At 42.6% G+C, this 17,602-nt stretch overlaps 1 protein-coding gene across 9 annotated transcripts in view; it reads left to right on the top strand.

Annotated features, from left to right (window-relative positions):
• The window catches only part of ULK4 (unc-51 like kinase 4), an 819,452-nt gene that overhangs the window by 318,047 nt on the left and 483,803 nt on the right, over positions 1–17,602 (top strand). For all 9 annotated transcript variants that reach the window (XM_056520600.1, XM_056520601.1, XM_056520598.1 and 6 more), the window contains one exon: positions 5,643–5,825. In XM_056520600.1, coding sequence (XP_056376575.1) covers positions 5,643–5,825 — 183 coding nt within the window. The remainder of the gene's footprint in view (positions 1–5,642; positions 5,826–17,602) is intronic.

Genomic DNA, 17,602 nt, shown 5'->3' with positions numbered 1-17,602 from the left:
ATTATAATGTTTTACAGCGAAGTACCCCCTTTAAGGCCTAAATGGGCTTGGTCCTTAAGGGGTTAAAGCTTCATATCTGAAGCTGTGTTAAATCATTTATTTTACATTGAATTCTGCAGCTTCAAATCTGCAGCTTCAATTCCTGCGTATCAAATATGTGCAGAATACTGTACACGTGAATAGACCCTAGATTAGGGAAAAAAATGGGTCTCAAATTTTTATATACTTTTTAAAGGAGTAATTAAATTTACATGAAAAAAAAAAAACAGAATACAGCATCCCTGGACTGTAAAATAGCAAAGTAAAGGATTCTCACTGCAACACTGATGCATATCATCCAGGTAAGTAAACAGGGGGAACACAGCAGACTGGTGCACCAGCACTGGACCAGGAGGGGTGAGTGCCCCCTTGTTTGTTAATTTTCAGCCCAGGACCCTGCATTTAGGTTTAAAGTTAATTTGAATACCCCTTTAAATGGGCACTGTCACCAACATTTTTTTTGATATGTTGTAGTACTTACTCATTGGCTCTCTAGCTTCGCGCCGGCCCGCCTCCCGACATAAGCGACCGCTGCTGCTTCTCTCTTGAACATGTTATAGGGAGCTGTTAGGGATCGGGTAGCACGGCCGTGATTTAATTGGGAGTTTTTTTGAGGCGGGGGAGGTGGGCCGGGGGCGATGGTGGGGATTTGCGCTGCGGCCATGGTCTTATAAGGAACTGTGCAGGGGGGGGGAGAGCGGGTTGCGCCCGTTACAAAGATTGTTTTCAGCACAGGATGCCTCTAGTTGTTTCACTACTAAAACTCCCAGCATGCCCTGACAGCCAATAGACCAGGCAGACATAAAGTTATTTCTAAGATAGTAAAAAAAATAATAATAATAAAGGCAGGGAGGGGGTTAGGGATAGATGGGCAATAGACAGGGACAGAAAAAAAATATATAGGATGGTAGGAGCTACTCTTCTGCTGTATACCCATCTAGGAGGCAAAGTTACAGTGTTCATTTATTTAACATGTCACTAAACTTTTTTACATACAGACCTAAATTAGATAAAGACACCCCAGTGCAGAAAAGCTGACAAACTTGAAATGATGTAGTACTGATGTAATTACATATAGGAACTATAAAGTGGCAGCTTATCCTTAATGTTTCATAATATATCGGAATTGTAGATAATAGTTTAATAATTTCCCTGTTCATAGAAGACTTTTTACCCATGAATATATTGAAAGACTCTGGAGGAAAACTCTTCCTAAAAAGCTAATTACCTTTTTACAATGGCATTAAAAATACCGAAGAAACATTAACTTATAGAATAAAGACAGTGTCATTTTCAGGGTCAGCTACAGGGAAAATCTTTGAATTAGGTGACAATGGATTCAGATAATTAATTTGGCAAAAGGGTAAAATAGTTAAAAGTGGAGTTCCAGGTTGAGTCTACAACTTTTAAACTATTTCATAACTGTAGTAGCCCATGTAAAACTTAAAGGAGTACTCCAGCCATAAGACATCTTATTCCCCATTCCAAAGGAGAGGGGATAAAATGTCTGATCGCGGTGGTCCTGCCTCTGGGACCCCCGCAATCTCTCATGCAGCAACCCACCTGTGTGAGCTCCACGCAGCGATGGAGGCTCCGAGTCTGAAGGCTCACTACCACGGGGCCGGAGTATCGTGACATCATGACTCCGCCCGTGTGTGACATCACGTCCCGCCCCCTCAATGAAAGTCTATTGGAGGGGGCATGACTGCGGCGGGACTCCCACGATCAGACATCTTATCCCCTATCCTTTGGAAAGGGGATAAGATGTCTTAGGGCCGGAGTACCCCTTTAATCTACAGTATGCAAGCTGCCCCTGTATTGTGCTGGGAAGGGGAGGTGGGTAGTGAAGTTGAAAAGCTGCTTTTCTGTAATCTTCTAACCATAAAGTATTTTACAGCATACTCCTATTCATTTTTCTTCTCTAGTCTTTCATAATTGCCCTGATTAGTTTGAGAGTGGTAACCAATGCCATGTATTTCCACAGTGTGCAGCATGCACTGTACGTATTCAACTTGCTGAAAGTACCCTCTGCTTCCCATCCATGAGAAGTAAAGCTATGGAGAGGTTTTATAGTACAAAACTAACATTGAGAGACAAGACTGTCATAGACGTAAACCCTCTGTCACTAGAAATGACACGGTCGTAAATTCTCACTACTTTCATAGTCTTACTATAACTAGTTTGAGGCTCTGTTCCCACACAATATTTTGGACAATTTTCTAAGCCATTTAAAAACTGACAAGATGTTTTTTTTTATCAACCTTGGGGATTTTTTTATGCTCGGAAACTGAAAAAGTGTGTGGCAATATAGCCTAAAATTTAAGCCTCAATAAGCACAATAGAATATCTAAGAAAAATCAAAAAATTGTAACAGTCCAGCTAGGTTGTGGTTAAGAGAGAAGATCAGGAAGAAAAATGAAAAGAGAGAAAATATGTCCAGTAAGTTACAGTTTATTATACACTTAAAATACAGTGTAATGTCTTCTGCAGGGCCCTTGCATCAGACATAGGATAGTAAATGAAAAAGTATAACTAAAAATATTACTAAAAAGTTAATTAAAAATTGTATGGGAGATTGCTTCCCATTGTCATAAGGTCTCACCAGGAGGGCTGGAGATGTGAATTTAAATCCTTCCACCATATGTAGTAACAGGATGATGTATTTTCACTATAATGTTTGATTGCTCGCGATGTGGCAGCGTTCTTGAAATGCAATGGCTCGGTCAGCGCCCGGGCCGTATTACAGACAGGAGATTAAAGTCAGTGGGTGCCGGCAGGTGCGCTCAGCAGCGCTGTAGTCCCCCTAATTTAATCCCGCAGTACTCTGACGGCACAGGACTACGTGCAATGATGATCTTGAGTGGGATGGGGATCGGATTTAAGTGCTGGGTAGGTGTTCTATGCAGCACTGGAGTCCCCCTATTGTGGTCCCACTTTTACCCTGGTGGCACAGCGATATTGTGACAATAGTTCCTGGTAGGGTAGGAGATAGGCACCAGGTGCCTCTTACCAGTATTGCCGGTATTGAGTAAGTCTCCGTGGGGTAAGGTTCTATGTTGGCTGGGCAGTGGAGTAGAAGATGCTTTGTAAAGCGCACGCTCCGCTTCTTTCGCGGTGGGGATTGAGAAGGATGGAGAAGGTGTTAATGGGATTAAAAATAAACAAGCTTTATTGAACAACACTTAAAATCGATTTAACATACAAATAACCCCATAAATGAGGGGGAAGAGACTAGTCCAGGAACTGGAACTATGATGAGGGCTCACATAGAGTAAATAGCAAACATGGCTATGTGGTACAAGAGTACAAGTGTACAATATATTAGTAGCATCTCACAAGCTAAGTACATACAATATAAAATAGAGCAATAAATTACCAAGTGGAGAAAAAGTACAAGAGAGTGGGCCCTCAGCACCCAACGTTTCACCTGGGGTTGGCTTCTTCCGCCACCCCTCGACAAAGGTTTGCCAAAACGCCGCGTTGGGGTGGTGTCGCTCTGGTGTCCTTTGCCTTTTTTATTACCATGTACGGCTAAGTATATACCTGTGATCAGGTCTTTTTGCACTATTTGCACCATAATTTTGTTTACAATTGTTTGCTGCTATGTATATGTTGTATGCTAGTCTTCCTATGTGCTATAAACTAGGCACTTTTTATAGGATACTTGAGTGACATCCTTGTTTGATTCTTTTTCCCTCCCTGGGTGGATATTCTCCTATTTTTTAATGTTATGTGATTATCAATAAAATTGTTTACTATTTCTTATAAAAATTAACAAGTGACTCCAGTTTTTCTTCTCTGTGCATATTGTATTTGGGAGGTCACTAAGCACATATATTATATAGGGGGATATTATGGTATATTAAATACTTAATTAATACTTATGCTTTATATACTCCTTTGCCCTTTCCCCCTTTCTTTTATCTGAAAATCAAGCATACTCCCATCATGGACAGACTCCATCCATGATGGTAGTTATTCGCTAGGAGCTGAGGGGCAGATCGCAGCATCCACATTTATTAAGTTAACAAGCCAGCGGCACATGCGGCTCCACTGTGCTCAATAGCTATTGACCAATCAGAGCCCCCATCTCCCGGCGAGGATTATGAATAAGTTAACAAGCTGGCGGCACATGCGGCTCCATTGTGCTCAATAGCTATTGACCAATTAGAGCCCCATCTCCCGGCGTGGATTATGAATTATATGAGCTGTATACAGTAGCCTGGAGCCGGCGGGTAGAGCAGTGGAGCCGCATGTGCTGCAGGCTTGTACAGTTAATGAATGCTGATCGCAGCTGGTCTTAGGAGAATGACCTGCTGTGATCTGCCCCTCAGCCCCTGGACTATAACTCCCATCATGGGCAGAGTCTGTTCATGATGGGAGTAGTAGTCCTAACTGTCCCAAAAGAGTCCCACAGCCGGGGGGAACTGCAAGGGCTGTCTCCCAGCGCTGCTGTACTAAAACTACTCCCATCATGGGACAGACTCTGTCCCATGATGGGAGTAGTTGCAGTTTAAAAGTGTTGAGGGACGGCTCCTGCATCCCCCGGCTGTCTTGGTAGAACACTTTCCTATGTGTCTTTTTTGATGGTGTATTTTTGTGTTAAAAAAAACTTATTTGCGCAAAAAAAAATGCATCTAAACAAAAAAAACGCACATGATAAGTTAGTATCCACTGCAAAATGCATTCCACAATACACAAGAAAAATAGAGTACTTTTTTCTTGCCCTATCAAAAAAGATTCACAAAAAAGACGCAAAATAACTCACAGCGCAAAAATTAGTGCTACATATAGAAAAGATAAAACTTCTACCACTAATGATAAATTCCCCCCACTGAGCTTACATGCAAATGTGACCTGCACAGTAGGTTCAGCCTTTCTCCTACTCTCTGTGCTGCAGTGTTTATGACAAATAATGTAGACTTGTTATGAATGGGGATAAACAAGTAACTGCTAAATACTGATGCACTGTACTGCATTCCCTTGTGAGGAGTCTGTAACCTATGCTGCATCTATGAGACCTCCTTCAACTGCTTTATATGGGCTAAATACCGAGTCTGACAGTAACAGAGAAACTACAATCCCGATGGGAGTTGTCTGCTGCAAAATCACATTTTAAGAAAATTGGCTATTAGAATCCTATTGCCATTACCGTATTTTGTTTGTTTATTTATAGATTTTATGACTGTAAATGGTACATCCTATAAACAGGTTTGAAAATGTTTTCCTTTTTGTGCAATTCTCCATGATTATCTTATCCTGCTTCAATGTCATTAGTGCTATGTATAATTTGTTTGTTTTGTGAGTTTTTCATGTAAGGCAAGCATATTTTGTTAAGCTTTTCAATTTCTTTCATTTTTATTTTTTTAAATGTAGTTAACCTAGTGGAAAATAGTTAATGTACTTTTTTCTGTGATTCTTTACCATAAAACAAAATAATAGCTATTTGGAATGATTAAACACCTTTTATAAAACTGAAAAATGTCTCGGTAAGACTTGGTTTTATTAATGAGAACATAAGAGAGCAGCCTTGAAGCATGACATAAGTGATAGGAGACAGTTTTACAGAGCAGGATGACTGAACAATTTATGGTCTGTTTTAGGCTTTATGCAGGATCACTCATCATGCTCCCTCAGCCTTCCAGAGTGTCATTGAGAAAGTGGGACTTGTATCGGTGATAAGCACATTAGTGACAGGAATAGCCAAAGTGCAGCAGTACATGCTGACCATGTTTGCTACAATGTTGTCAGCTGGCATTCATCTCCAAAGACTCACACAAGAAAAGGTAAGAAACACTTTATAATGTCTTCTGACAGTTTCTCCAAATCTAACCTGGCACAAGACATTGTGTGAATGTTAAAGTAGGTGCTTAAGTTAATGCTGTTGCTCCTTGAAAGAAATATAATATGTGACATGTATTTTAAGGCATTTTTGAGAAGAAAATGAAACATGAGTTTAAATTTCCTCATACAGACATTAAAGGACCTCCTTTACTTTCCTTGAATTTTCTTGTAGCTAAAAGGAACATTCATATGGGCCAGAAGGGGCAGAGCAGCACATCACTCCCTCAGAACCTGCAGTAGACATGGTACTGTGGAAAACATATGTTGATCCTATTAGATCTCATCAGCCAAAGGCAAACTTATGGCTGTAAATGTGTGGATGACACTGGGGAACTTGTCCCTAGGAGAAATAATGAAGATTGCCCTTCTGTTAAGGGAACAATGCTTACAACAAAGGTTATTTTACATATGATAGTCGGTCAATTGATGATTCTAGAAGTCTAAACCTGGCTATGTACATTAAGGGTGCATTCCTACCTTGCGTATACGCTGCGTATTTTACGCTGCGCAAAATTTGCGGCAGCAGCGGTAAATACGCTGCGTATTCCTCGCTCACTATACACACAGGGCTTTCCGGCGGCAGCCCTATGTGTGCAGTGAGTTTTAGAGGCGGAGCCGTGTGCTGACACGACTGTGACAGGCAGCTCCGCCTCCAAAACTCACTGCACACATAAGGCTGCCGCCGGAAAGCCCTGTGTGTATAGTGAGCAGGGAATACGCAGCGTATTTCCCGCTGCTGCCGCAAATTTTGTGCAGCTTGAAATACTCAGCGTATACACCAGGTGGGAACGCACCCTAAAAATGTGTTGGCCAAACCTAACACTTTAGTTGGGACCAGCTGACCAACTATGTATAATGTGTTGTTTTAGACTTAAAACACAGCTTATAACATGATCTCTTTATTTAAGGTAGGACTTATGATGCCATAAAATTCAGCTTTTAACCCCTTGGGGACGAAGCCCATTTTAACCCTAAGGACGAGAGCATTTTTTTTGCAAATCTGACCACTATCACTTTATGTATTAATAAGTCTGGGATGCTTTTACTTATAAATTTAACTCTGAGATTTTTTTTTTCGTGACATATTCTACTTTATGATAGTGGTAAATTTTCGTTGATACTTTATCATACTGTATCATTTTTTGGTGAAAAATTCCAACATTTCAGGAAAAATTAGGTTTTGCATTTTTCTAATTTTGAAGCTCTCTGCTTGTAAGGAAAATGGATGTGTCAAATAAATTACATATTGATTCACATATACAATATGTCTACTTTATGTTGGCATCATAAACTTGACATGTTTTTCCTTTTTGAAGACATTAGAGGGCTTCAAAGTATAGGAGCAATTTTCAAATTTTTCACGAAAATTTCAAAATCTGAATTTTTCAGGGACCAGTTAAGATTTCAAGTGAATTTCAAAGTCTTTATGTTGGAAATCCCTTATGAAAACTGCACCCGTCAAAGTATTCAAAATGACAGAAAGTTTGTTAACCCTTTAGATGTTTCACAGGAATAGCAGCAAAGTGGAGGAGAAAAATCTAAATCTCAATTATTTTTATACTAACATGTTATTGTAGCCCCATTTTTTTAAATCATTTTTACAAGGGGTAAAAGGGCCCCCCAAAACTTGTAATTCAATTTCTCTTGAGTAAGGAAATACCTCATATGTGGATGTAAAGTGCTCTGTGGGCGCACTAGAGGGCTCAGAAGGGAAGGAGCGACATTGGTCTTTTGGAGAGCGAGTTTTGCTGAAATGGTTTTTAGGGGGCATGTCGCATTTAAGAAGCCCCATGATGCCATAACAGTTAAAAAAAAAAAGGTACACTATTTTCGAAACTACACCCCTGAAGGAACATAACAAGGGGTAAAGTGAGCCTTTCTACCCCACAGGTGATTGACAAACTTTCGTTAAATTTCGTTAAAAAAAATGTGATTTTTAACACAAAAATGCTGGTGTTACCCCAAACTTTTCATTTTCACAAAGAGTAATAGGAGAAAATGCCTGCAAAATTGGTAACCCCATTTCTCTCGAGTAAGGAAATACCTAATGTGTGGATGTAAAAGTGCTCTGTGGGTTCACTAGAGGTCTCAGAATGGAAGGAGCGACATTGAGCTTTTGGAGAGCGAATTTTGCTGAAATTGCTTTTTTGAGGGGGCATGTCGCATTTAGGAAGCCCCCATGATGCCAGAGCAGTAAAATAAAAATACATGGCATACAATTTTGGAAACTACACCTCTCAAGGAACATAACAAGGGGTAAAGTGAGCCTTAACACCCGACAGGTGATTGACGAACGTTCATTAAAGTGGCATGTAACAATAAATAATTCTATTTTTTTTTTCAATAAAATGCTGGTGTTACCCCAATGTTTTCATTTTCATAAGGGGTAAAAGAAGAAACGGTGTTACAAATTTTTGGGGGCTTTTTCTCCTTAGTATGGAAATACCTCATATGTGGATGTTAAGTGCTTTGTGGTCTCAGATAAGAAGGAGCACCATTAAGCTTTTGGAGAGAGAATTTGGTTGGAATAGAAGTCGGGGGCCATGTGCGTTTACAAAGCCCCCGTGCTGCCAGAACAGTGGACCCCCCACGTGACCCCATTTTAGAAACTACACCCCTCACGGAATGTAATAATGGGTGCAGTGAGCATTTACACCCCACTGGTGTCAGACAGATCTTTGGAACAGTGGGCTGTGCAAATGAAAATACAATTTTTCATTTGTACGGACAACTGTTCAAAAAAATATGTCAGACACCTGTGGGGTGTAAATATGGGGTCATGTGTTGGAGGGTCCACTGTTCTGGCAGCATGTGGGCTTTGTAAATGCACATTGCCTTAAATTCCAGTCAAATTCTCTCTCCTTCTCTTCTGAGCCCTTTAGTGCGCCGGCAGAGCACTTTATGTTCACATATGGGGTATTTCCTTACTTAGAAGAAATGGGGCTACACATTTTGGGGGCCTTTTTTTTTCCTATTACCCCTTGTGGAAAGGAAAAATTTGGGGTAACACCAGCAGCTCAGGGAAAAAAATAAATTTTTAATTTTCACGTCCAACTTTAATGAAAATTTGTCAAAGACCTGTTGGGTGTTTTGGCTTACTGTTCCCATAATTACTTTCCTTGAGGGGTGTATTTTCCAAAATGCGGTCACCTGTGGGTGTTTTCTTTTTTTGCATTCATGTCAGAACCGCTGTAACTATCAGCCACCTCTGTGCAAATCACCAATTTAGGCCTCAAATGTACATGGTGCGCTCTCACTCCTGAGCCTTGTTGTGCGCCCTCAGAGCATTTTACGAACACATATGGGGTATTTCTGTACTCAGGAGAAATTGTGTTACAAAATTTGGGGTCTTTTTCTCCTTTTACCTCTTGTGAAAATGTAAAGTATGGGACAACATCAGCATGTTAGTATAAATATTTTTACACTAACATGCTGGTGTAGCCCCTAACTTTATCTTTTCATAAGAGGTAAAAGGAGAAAAAGCCCCCAAAATTTATAACACTCTTTCTTCCGAGTACGGAAATGACAGGCAAGTGAGAGAGAGCCATGCGCATTTGAGGCCTACATTAGGGATTTTGCATAGGGACAGACCCGGATACAAGCATGGTGCTTGCCTGCACCAAAAATACTCTACAGCAGTGTTTCTAAAACAGGGTGCCTCCAGCTGTTGCAAAACTTCCAGCATACCAGGACAGTCAATGGCTGTCCAGCAATACTGGGAGTTGTTGTTTTGCAACAGCTGGAGGCTCCATTTAGGAAAACGTGCCATACGAGACGTTTTTCATTTTTATTGGGGAAGGTTGTGGGAAGGGCGTGTCAGGGGGTGTATGTAGTGTTTTATTTTGTAGTGTAGTGTTTTTAGGGTACAGTCACACAGTGGGGTTCACAGTGAGTTTCCCACTGGGAGTTTGAGCTGCGGCGGTAAATTATCCGCAGCTCAAACTTGCTGAAGGAAACTCACTGTAAACCCCAGCCCGTGTAAATGTACCCTGTACAAAACTACTCAGTATGCACTGACAGGCTGTACATGCTGGGAGTTGTAGTTTTGCCACAGCTATAGCCACACTAGTGGTGAGCCACTGAATTAGGAGGTAGACTCTAGCTCAGTGTTTTCCAACCAGTGTGCCTACAGCTATTGTAAAACTACAAGCATGCACTGACAGCTGAAAGGCATGCTAGGACTTGTAGTTATGCAACAACTGAAGAAGAACTGTTTGGAGACCACTGTGTAGTGGTCTCCAATCAGTGGCCCTCCAGATGTTGCAAAACTACAACTCCAAGCATGTCCAGAGTCCAGGCATGCTTGGAGTTGTAGTTCAGCAACATCTGAAGGGCCAGATGTTACAGAACAACACCGTCCAGCATCTCTTGACTGTCTGGGCATGCTGGGAATGGTAGTTTTGCAACATCTGGAGGGAAACAGTTTGGAGACCACTGTATAGTGGTCTCCAAACTCTGCCCCTTCAGATGTTGCAAAACTACAACTCCCAGCATGCCCAGACTGTCCAGGCATGCTGGGAGTTGTATTTCCGCAACATCTAAAGGGCCAGATGTTACAGAACTACAACGCCCCGCATGTCTGGACTGTCTGAGCATGCTGAGAGATCTAGTTTTGCAACACCTGGAGGACCACAGTTTACCATTACACAGTGGTCTTCAAACTGTGGCCCTCCAGATGTTGCAAAACTATAACTCCAAGCATGTCCAGAGTCCAGGCATGCTTGGAGTTGTAGTTCGGCAACATCTGAAGGGCCAGATGTTACAGAACAACACCGTCCAGCATCAGAATTGACCAGCAAAACATGGTGATCGCCGTTATGGGGGGGGTCTTAGGACTCCCCTGGGCAATGTCACGGGATGCCTGCTGATAGATATCAGCAGTCATCCTGGTGCGATCACCACCCGGCGAGTGGCGGTATTCGGAAATACGGAGAGCGTATAGATAAGCCCTCTGTCCTTAAGTACCAGGACGTGAGGGCGTACCTGTACGCCCTCCGTCCCCAACAGGTTAAACCTTATTTTTCATCATGTCCATGGTTTGTGTATATTCTTCGCTAATTGTGGTGATTCCATTAATGTCTGGTGTTTATAGTATACTAGCTGAGTACCAGGCGTTGCCCAGTTTTTCCTTCCTCATCCTTGTTGAGGAGAAAAAGCAACAAAGGAGGAAGCTTTTGACCTCATATGCGATCCTCATTTCCTGACCTTATTTCCTGACCTCATATCCTGACCTTGTATGCCAACCTCACATCCCGTCCTTATATCCCGTCCTCTTATTCTGACCTCATATCCCAACCTCATATTCCATTTGTCATATCCCGTCCTCATATCTCGTCCTCATATCCCACCCTCATATCCCGTACTCAGGTGGGGCTGTAGTTGTTTTGATGAAGATATTGTAAGCCGAAAATAGAAGGGGACGTGACTTTGTGGGAGTGGGCATGATTTTCAAGCCAGACCAATGCACAAAAAGGGTAGAAATTTTATGGGTGTGGCCTAAATGGCGGGTGTGTCTTTATGAGATGTGGTGTGGCTTGCAACCGGCCTGACACATTTACCAGTAGATGCTGAGCGGAGCTTGTGGAGTAAGGTACCGGAAGTACCATATACTTGCATTGAACTTGAAACAAAAACTTCATCCTTCACATAAAGGGGTAGGTTAGGGTTAATTTAACTATCCTTTATTTTTATTTGACATATGAGTAATGTGTACTAATTATTATTAAAATATCTCCAGCCATACATACATGGCTACATACATTTGCCATAGATTTGCATAGGACTTTAAACAAAAACCCGGACCGTCGCAAATGGAGGTAGGTCAGGGTTAAATTAACTATCCTATATTTTTAGTAGACATATAAGTAACATGTGACCAAGTATTATCGAAATATCTCTAGCTGTTTGGAAGTTATGCAGTAACATATATTTCCCATAGACTTGTATGTGAAACAAAAACCCTTACCTTCGCAAATGGAGGTGGGTAAGGGTTAACTTACCTATCCTATGTTTGTAGTTGACATATTAGTAACATGTGTGCCAAGTTTCATGTTAATATCTTTAGCCGTTTGAAAGTGATGCTGGAACATACATAGTTAGTATGGTTGAAAAAAAGACATACCGTATATACTCGAGTATAAGCCGAGTTTTTCAGCACGATTTTTCGTGCTGAAAACACCCCCCTCGGCTTATACTCGAGTGAACTCCCCCACCTGCAGTGGTCTTCAACCTGCGGACCTCCAGAGGTTTCAAAACTACATCTCCCAGCAAGCCCGGGCAGCCATCGGCTGTCCGGGCTTGCTGGGAGTTGTAGTTTTGAAACCTCCGGAGGTCCGCAGGTTGAAGACCACTGCGGCCTTCAACATCATCCAGCCCCCTCTCACCCCCCTTTAGTTCTGTACAGTACTCACCTCCGCTCGGCGCTGGTCCGGTGCTGCAGGGCTGTGTGGAGAGGAGGTGGTCCGGTGGGATAGTGGTTCCGGGCTGCTATCTTCACCGGGGAGGCCTCTTCTAAGTGCTTCGGGCCCGGCCTCAGAATAGTCACGTTGCCGTGACAACGACGCAGAGGTGCGTTCATTGCCAACGTACTTCTGCGTCATTGTCAAGGCAACGCCTCTATTCCGGGCCGGAAGCGCGGAGAAGAGGCGCCCCCGGTGAAGATAGCAGCCCGGACCACCTCCTCACCGGACCACCTCCTCTCTGGACAGTCCTGCAGGACCGGACCAGCGCCGAGCGGAGGAGAGTACTCAGAACTAAAGGGGGTGAGAGGGGGCTGGATGATGTTGAAGGCCGCAGTGGTCTTCAACCTGCGGACCTCCGGAGGTTTCAAAACCACAACTCCCAGCAAGCCCGGACAGCCGATGGCTGCCCGGGCTTGCTGGGAGTTGTAGTTTTGAAACAGGTTGCAGGTTGAAGACCACTGAGGGCGAATGATGAGAAGAGGATGATGAAGGGGGGGTGTGGGGATGATGAAGGGGGGTGGGGATGATGAAGGGGGGGGTGTGGGATGATTACAAGGGGATGATGAAGGGGGGATGTGTGGGATGATAAGGGGATGATGAAGGGGGGTGTGGGGATGATGAAGGGGGGTGGGGATGATGAAGGGGGGATGTGCGGGATGATAAGGGGATGATGAAGGGGGGATGTGCGGGATGATGACAAGGGGGGATGTGTGGGATGATGATAAGGGGATGATGAAGGGGGGATGTGTGGGATGATGACAAGGGGGGATGTGTGGGATGATGACAAGGGGATGATGAAGGGGGGATGTGTGGGATTATGACAAGGGGATGATGATGAGGATGTTAATGACGGGTCTGGATGATGACAGGGGGGGATGAGGTATTTCCCACCCTAGGCTTATACTCGAGTCAATAACTTTTCCTGGGATTTTGGGTTGAAATTAGGGGTCTCGGCTTATACTCGGGTCGGCCTATACTCGAGTATATACGGTATGTCCTTCAAGTTCAACCAAGGAATTGAAGGGAGGGGATATGGTTGGATGAAGGGGAAGGGATGTGATTTTATATTTCTGCGTTAGCATTAATGTTATATTGTTCTACACACATACACACATTGGCAGGCATATTCAAAGATTGATTAATTTTTCTGCACATTTTTTCTTTTACGTTAATTATTAATTTGCTTGGGATTCTCAGACACCCCACCCCCACCTTTTGTTAATATATGGTTAAAAAATTTTCAGGCCTCTTTTTTGATTTTTTTTAACGCCAAATAGTTACAATTCTGCGCCTCTTTTGCATAGCTATGTGCCAAAATTGCTAATTCAGGAAAAAATAGGCGGGGCAAGCTATATCTGAGAAAGAAAAACTGAAAATGCTAAATAAAAATGGCTGATCTTTAAGGTCAAAATGGGCTTGGTCTCTGAAGGGTTTAAAAAAAATAGGACTTTGAGAATGAGTGCTGCAAAAAAGAATGTACAATTAATAAAAAAAAAAATAAAAAAAATTGGTCCTTAAGTGCAAAATTAATTTAAACAGCTTTTAATAGTTATATACAGCTATATATTGTTTGTCTGGGCTTTTAAAATAACATTTAGTACAAAATAAGAAAATAAAAAGATCATGTAGGTTTTACACCACCTCAGAGCTGGTGTGAATCTTACATGATATTTTTCAAGCAAATTGTCTACACAGCCTTAGAAAATATATAGTAAATTATCAAATTACGTTGACATGCCCACTTTAGGAGTTTGATTTTTATATATGTAGATTTATTGCCTTAAGAAGTGGCTTACATAAAAGAAAGGAGGCTCGCTAGGTAAAAATCTAAATGGGCTTTCTATAATGGGGTCTGGTTTTGCCCCCAATAAAGAAAGGTCTGATACCTCTTTCTTTCTACGACCCATTTGCCAATACCTTCTTTATTAATTTGCTGCAAATGCAGTTCCCTGGAGAGAGGAGTTCTGCACAGTTTTTTAACCAATAGAAAAAGGAATTGGAGCAGCCATGACTGGGCCTCCTCCAAGTGCCCCATAGGAGCCGTCTGGTCTGGCACTATGGTACATACTTCCTTAGCCATAAGTAATATGAAGTAGTTCCTATTTATGATAACTGTATTGCTATTTTTAAATATATATCTATAGTTTCTTAAAGGGGTACTCCAGTGGAAAACTTTTTTTTTTTTTATCCCTCCAGTACTTATTAGCTTCTGAATACTACAGAGGAAATTCTCTTCTTTTTGGAACACAGACCTCTCTCCTGACATCACAAGCACAGTGCTCTTTACTGACATCTCTGTCCATTTTAGGATCTGTCCAGAGCAGCATGTGTTTTCTATGGGGATTTTCTCCTACTCTGGACAGTTCTTAACATAGACGACAGAAATGTCAGCCGAGAGCACTGTGCTCGAGATGTCAGCAGAGAGCTGTGTTCCAAAAAGAAAATAAATTTATCTGTAGTATTCAGCAGCTAATAAGTACTGAAAAGATTAAGATTTTTTAATAGAAGTAATTTACAAATCTAATAGAAAAAAGTTGCCCGGACCTTCTAAGTGAGTAAATGATGGTATGGATATTAAATGAGAAATATTAAATGAATGATTGTCTGGATCGTGCTTCAATGATAATAGTATAAACAGTTTAATAAGATAGGATAAATAGACTGTAGTTAGTTACTTCTCACAGGGCCCATGTGAGAAGAACATATACAATAAAAACAACCTTTAGGTAATAATGTACATGAAAAATATAAAATGACAATAATACCAAAAATTAAGATAATGTTATGGCATGATAATATCACTGGCATATAGTGAGTGCAGCTGGTATTTAACCGCTAATATCTAGGCACCCACTGCACAATATGATCAACAATTTATGACAATTTTCAAATGAATGTTACCGGTCCTTTAGGCAGCAGCCTGGGCAAAAAGCGCTGCTTTCACAGTGTGTAGATGGTGCCGGTACACTGCGCCCTCTGTGCAACGTCCCAGATGGTGTTGGTAAAGTCCAGTAAGGTCCTGGTAAGGGCGGAGGCGATTGGCGCTGGCAGGCGCCGGTGATTGCAGATCGCCGGGAGGACGTTGGCGCTGGCAGGCGCTAGAGATGGAAAGTCCTCACCGCTGGTTAGATGTAATCAGGGCCATACACTGGATACGAGGAGCTCACCTCGTGTTGTCGGCGTGTGACGTCAGCTGCTGCTGGAGCCGAGTTAGTTGCACTGGAGGTAGTTGGCAATGGTGGACCGGACTGATGTCGGACTGGATGTCCTGATGGTCTTAGTGGTTTAAAAGCGATGAACCAGCCTTGGTGGATATGCACAATATATAAAATAGGTATGCCAGTGATCATGCCCAAGTGGACTAGACGCGTTTCAGGGTTATTTAATGTAACCCTTTCCTCAGTAGTCATAGGAAAGGGTTACATTAAATAACCCTGAAACGCGTCTAGTCCACTTGGGCATGATCACTGGCATATCTATTTTATATATTGTGCATATCCACCAAGGCTGGTTCATCGCTTTTAAACCACTAAGACCATCAGGACATCCAGTCCGACATCAGTCCGGTCCACCATTGCCAACTACCTCCAGTGCAACGAACTCGGCTCCAGCAGCAGCTGACGTCACACGCCGACAACACGAGGTGAGCTCCTCGTATCCAGTGTATGGCCCTGATTACATCTAACCAGCGGTGAGGACTTTCCATCTCTAGCGCCTGCCAGCGCCAACGTCCTCCCGGCGATCTGCAATCACCGGCGCCTGCCAGCGCCAATCGCCTCCGCCCTTACCAGGACCTTACTGGACTTTACCAACACCATCTGGGACGTTGCACAGAGGGCGCAGTGTACCGGCACCATCTACACACTGTGAAAGCAGCGCTTTTTGCCCAGGCTGCTGCCTAAAGGACCGGTAACATTCATTTGAAAATTGTCATACATTGTTGAACATATTGTGCAGTGGGTGCCTAGATATTAGCGGTTAAATACCAGCTGCACTCACTATATGCCAGTGATATTATCATGCCATAACATTATCTTAATTTTTTTGTATTATTGTCATTTTATATTTTTCATGTACATTATTACCTAAAGGTTGTTTTTATTGTATATGTTCTTCTCACATGGGCCCTGTGAGAAGTAACTAACTACAGTCTATTTATCCTATCTTATTAAACTGTTTATACTATTATCATTGAAGCACGATCCAGACAATCATTCATTTAATATTTCTCATTTAATATCCATACCATCATTTACTCACTTAGAAGGTCCGGGCAACTTTTTTCTATTGGCTTGTCTTTTTGTGCAATTAGGGTATAGTTGCATGCCCTAGTTTGACCTCAGTGTGTATTGTGATTGTGAGCTGCACATACACCCCCTTTTTTCTTTTTAATTTACAAATCTGTTTACCTTTCTGACACCAGCTGATTTAAAAAAAAAAATGTTTTCCACCGGAGTACCTCTTTAAGGTGAGACACAAACCTTAATTACAGTTAAGTCTCTGATGAGCCGATAGCCTGGAAAATAGGGATGATCGGAGCTGTCAGAGACAGCCCCGATCATCCTAAAGGATAGGAGCGAGGTGGCAGGGGTGCCACCACCTCCTATCCCGTGCGATTGGCCGATCAGGACTGATCAGGACCTCTGGAGCCGGTTACCTGGCTTCACACGGGGACTCTTGACCGACGGCTGACAGGAGGCGCAGGCAAGTGGAGGCAGGGGCGGCGGTTTCCCAGATACAGCAGTGAAGATTGCCTTAAAGTGATCTTCACTGCTGTATCCAGGAGTTTCTAAACTACAACTCCCAGCATGCCCATTCAGCCTTGGGCATGTTGGGAGTTGTAGTTTTGCAACATCTGGAGGTCCACAGTTTGGAGACCACTGTCCTTCCAGATGTTGCAAAACTACAACTCTCAGTATGCAAAGACTGTCTAGGCATGCTGGGAGTTGTAGTTTTGTAACATCTGGCCCTTCAGATCTTGCAGAACTACAACTCCCAGCATTCTTGGACAGTCTCAGCAGGCAGGGAGTTGTAGTTTTGAAACATCTGGAAGGACAGTGATGTCCAAACTGTAGCGCTCCAGATGTCCATTCAAAGCATGCCGAGACTGTCCAGGCATCCTGGCAGTTGTAGTTCGGCAACATCTGGCCCTCAGATGTTGCCAAACTGCAACTCCCAGCATGCCTGGGCAGTCTGGGCATGCTTGGAGTTGAAGTCTTGCAACATCAAGAGGGCTAAAGTTTGGAGACCACTACACA

The sequence above is a fragment of the Hyla sarda genome, chromosome 5 (assembly GCF_029499605.1).
Source record: "Hyla sarda isolate aHylSar1 chromosome 5, aHylSar1.hap1, whole genome shotgun sequence".
In the NCBI taxonomy this organism is placed as follows: Eukaryota; Metazoa; Chordata; class Amphibia; order Anura; family Hylidae; genus Hyla; species Hyla sarda.
The sequence above is the reverse complement of the archived record's forward strand: the minus strand, read 5'-3'. Positions and strand labels throughout refer to the sequence as shown.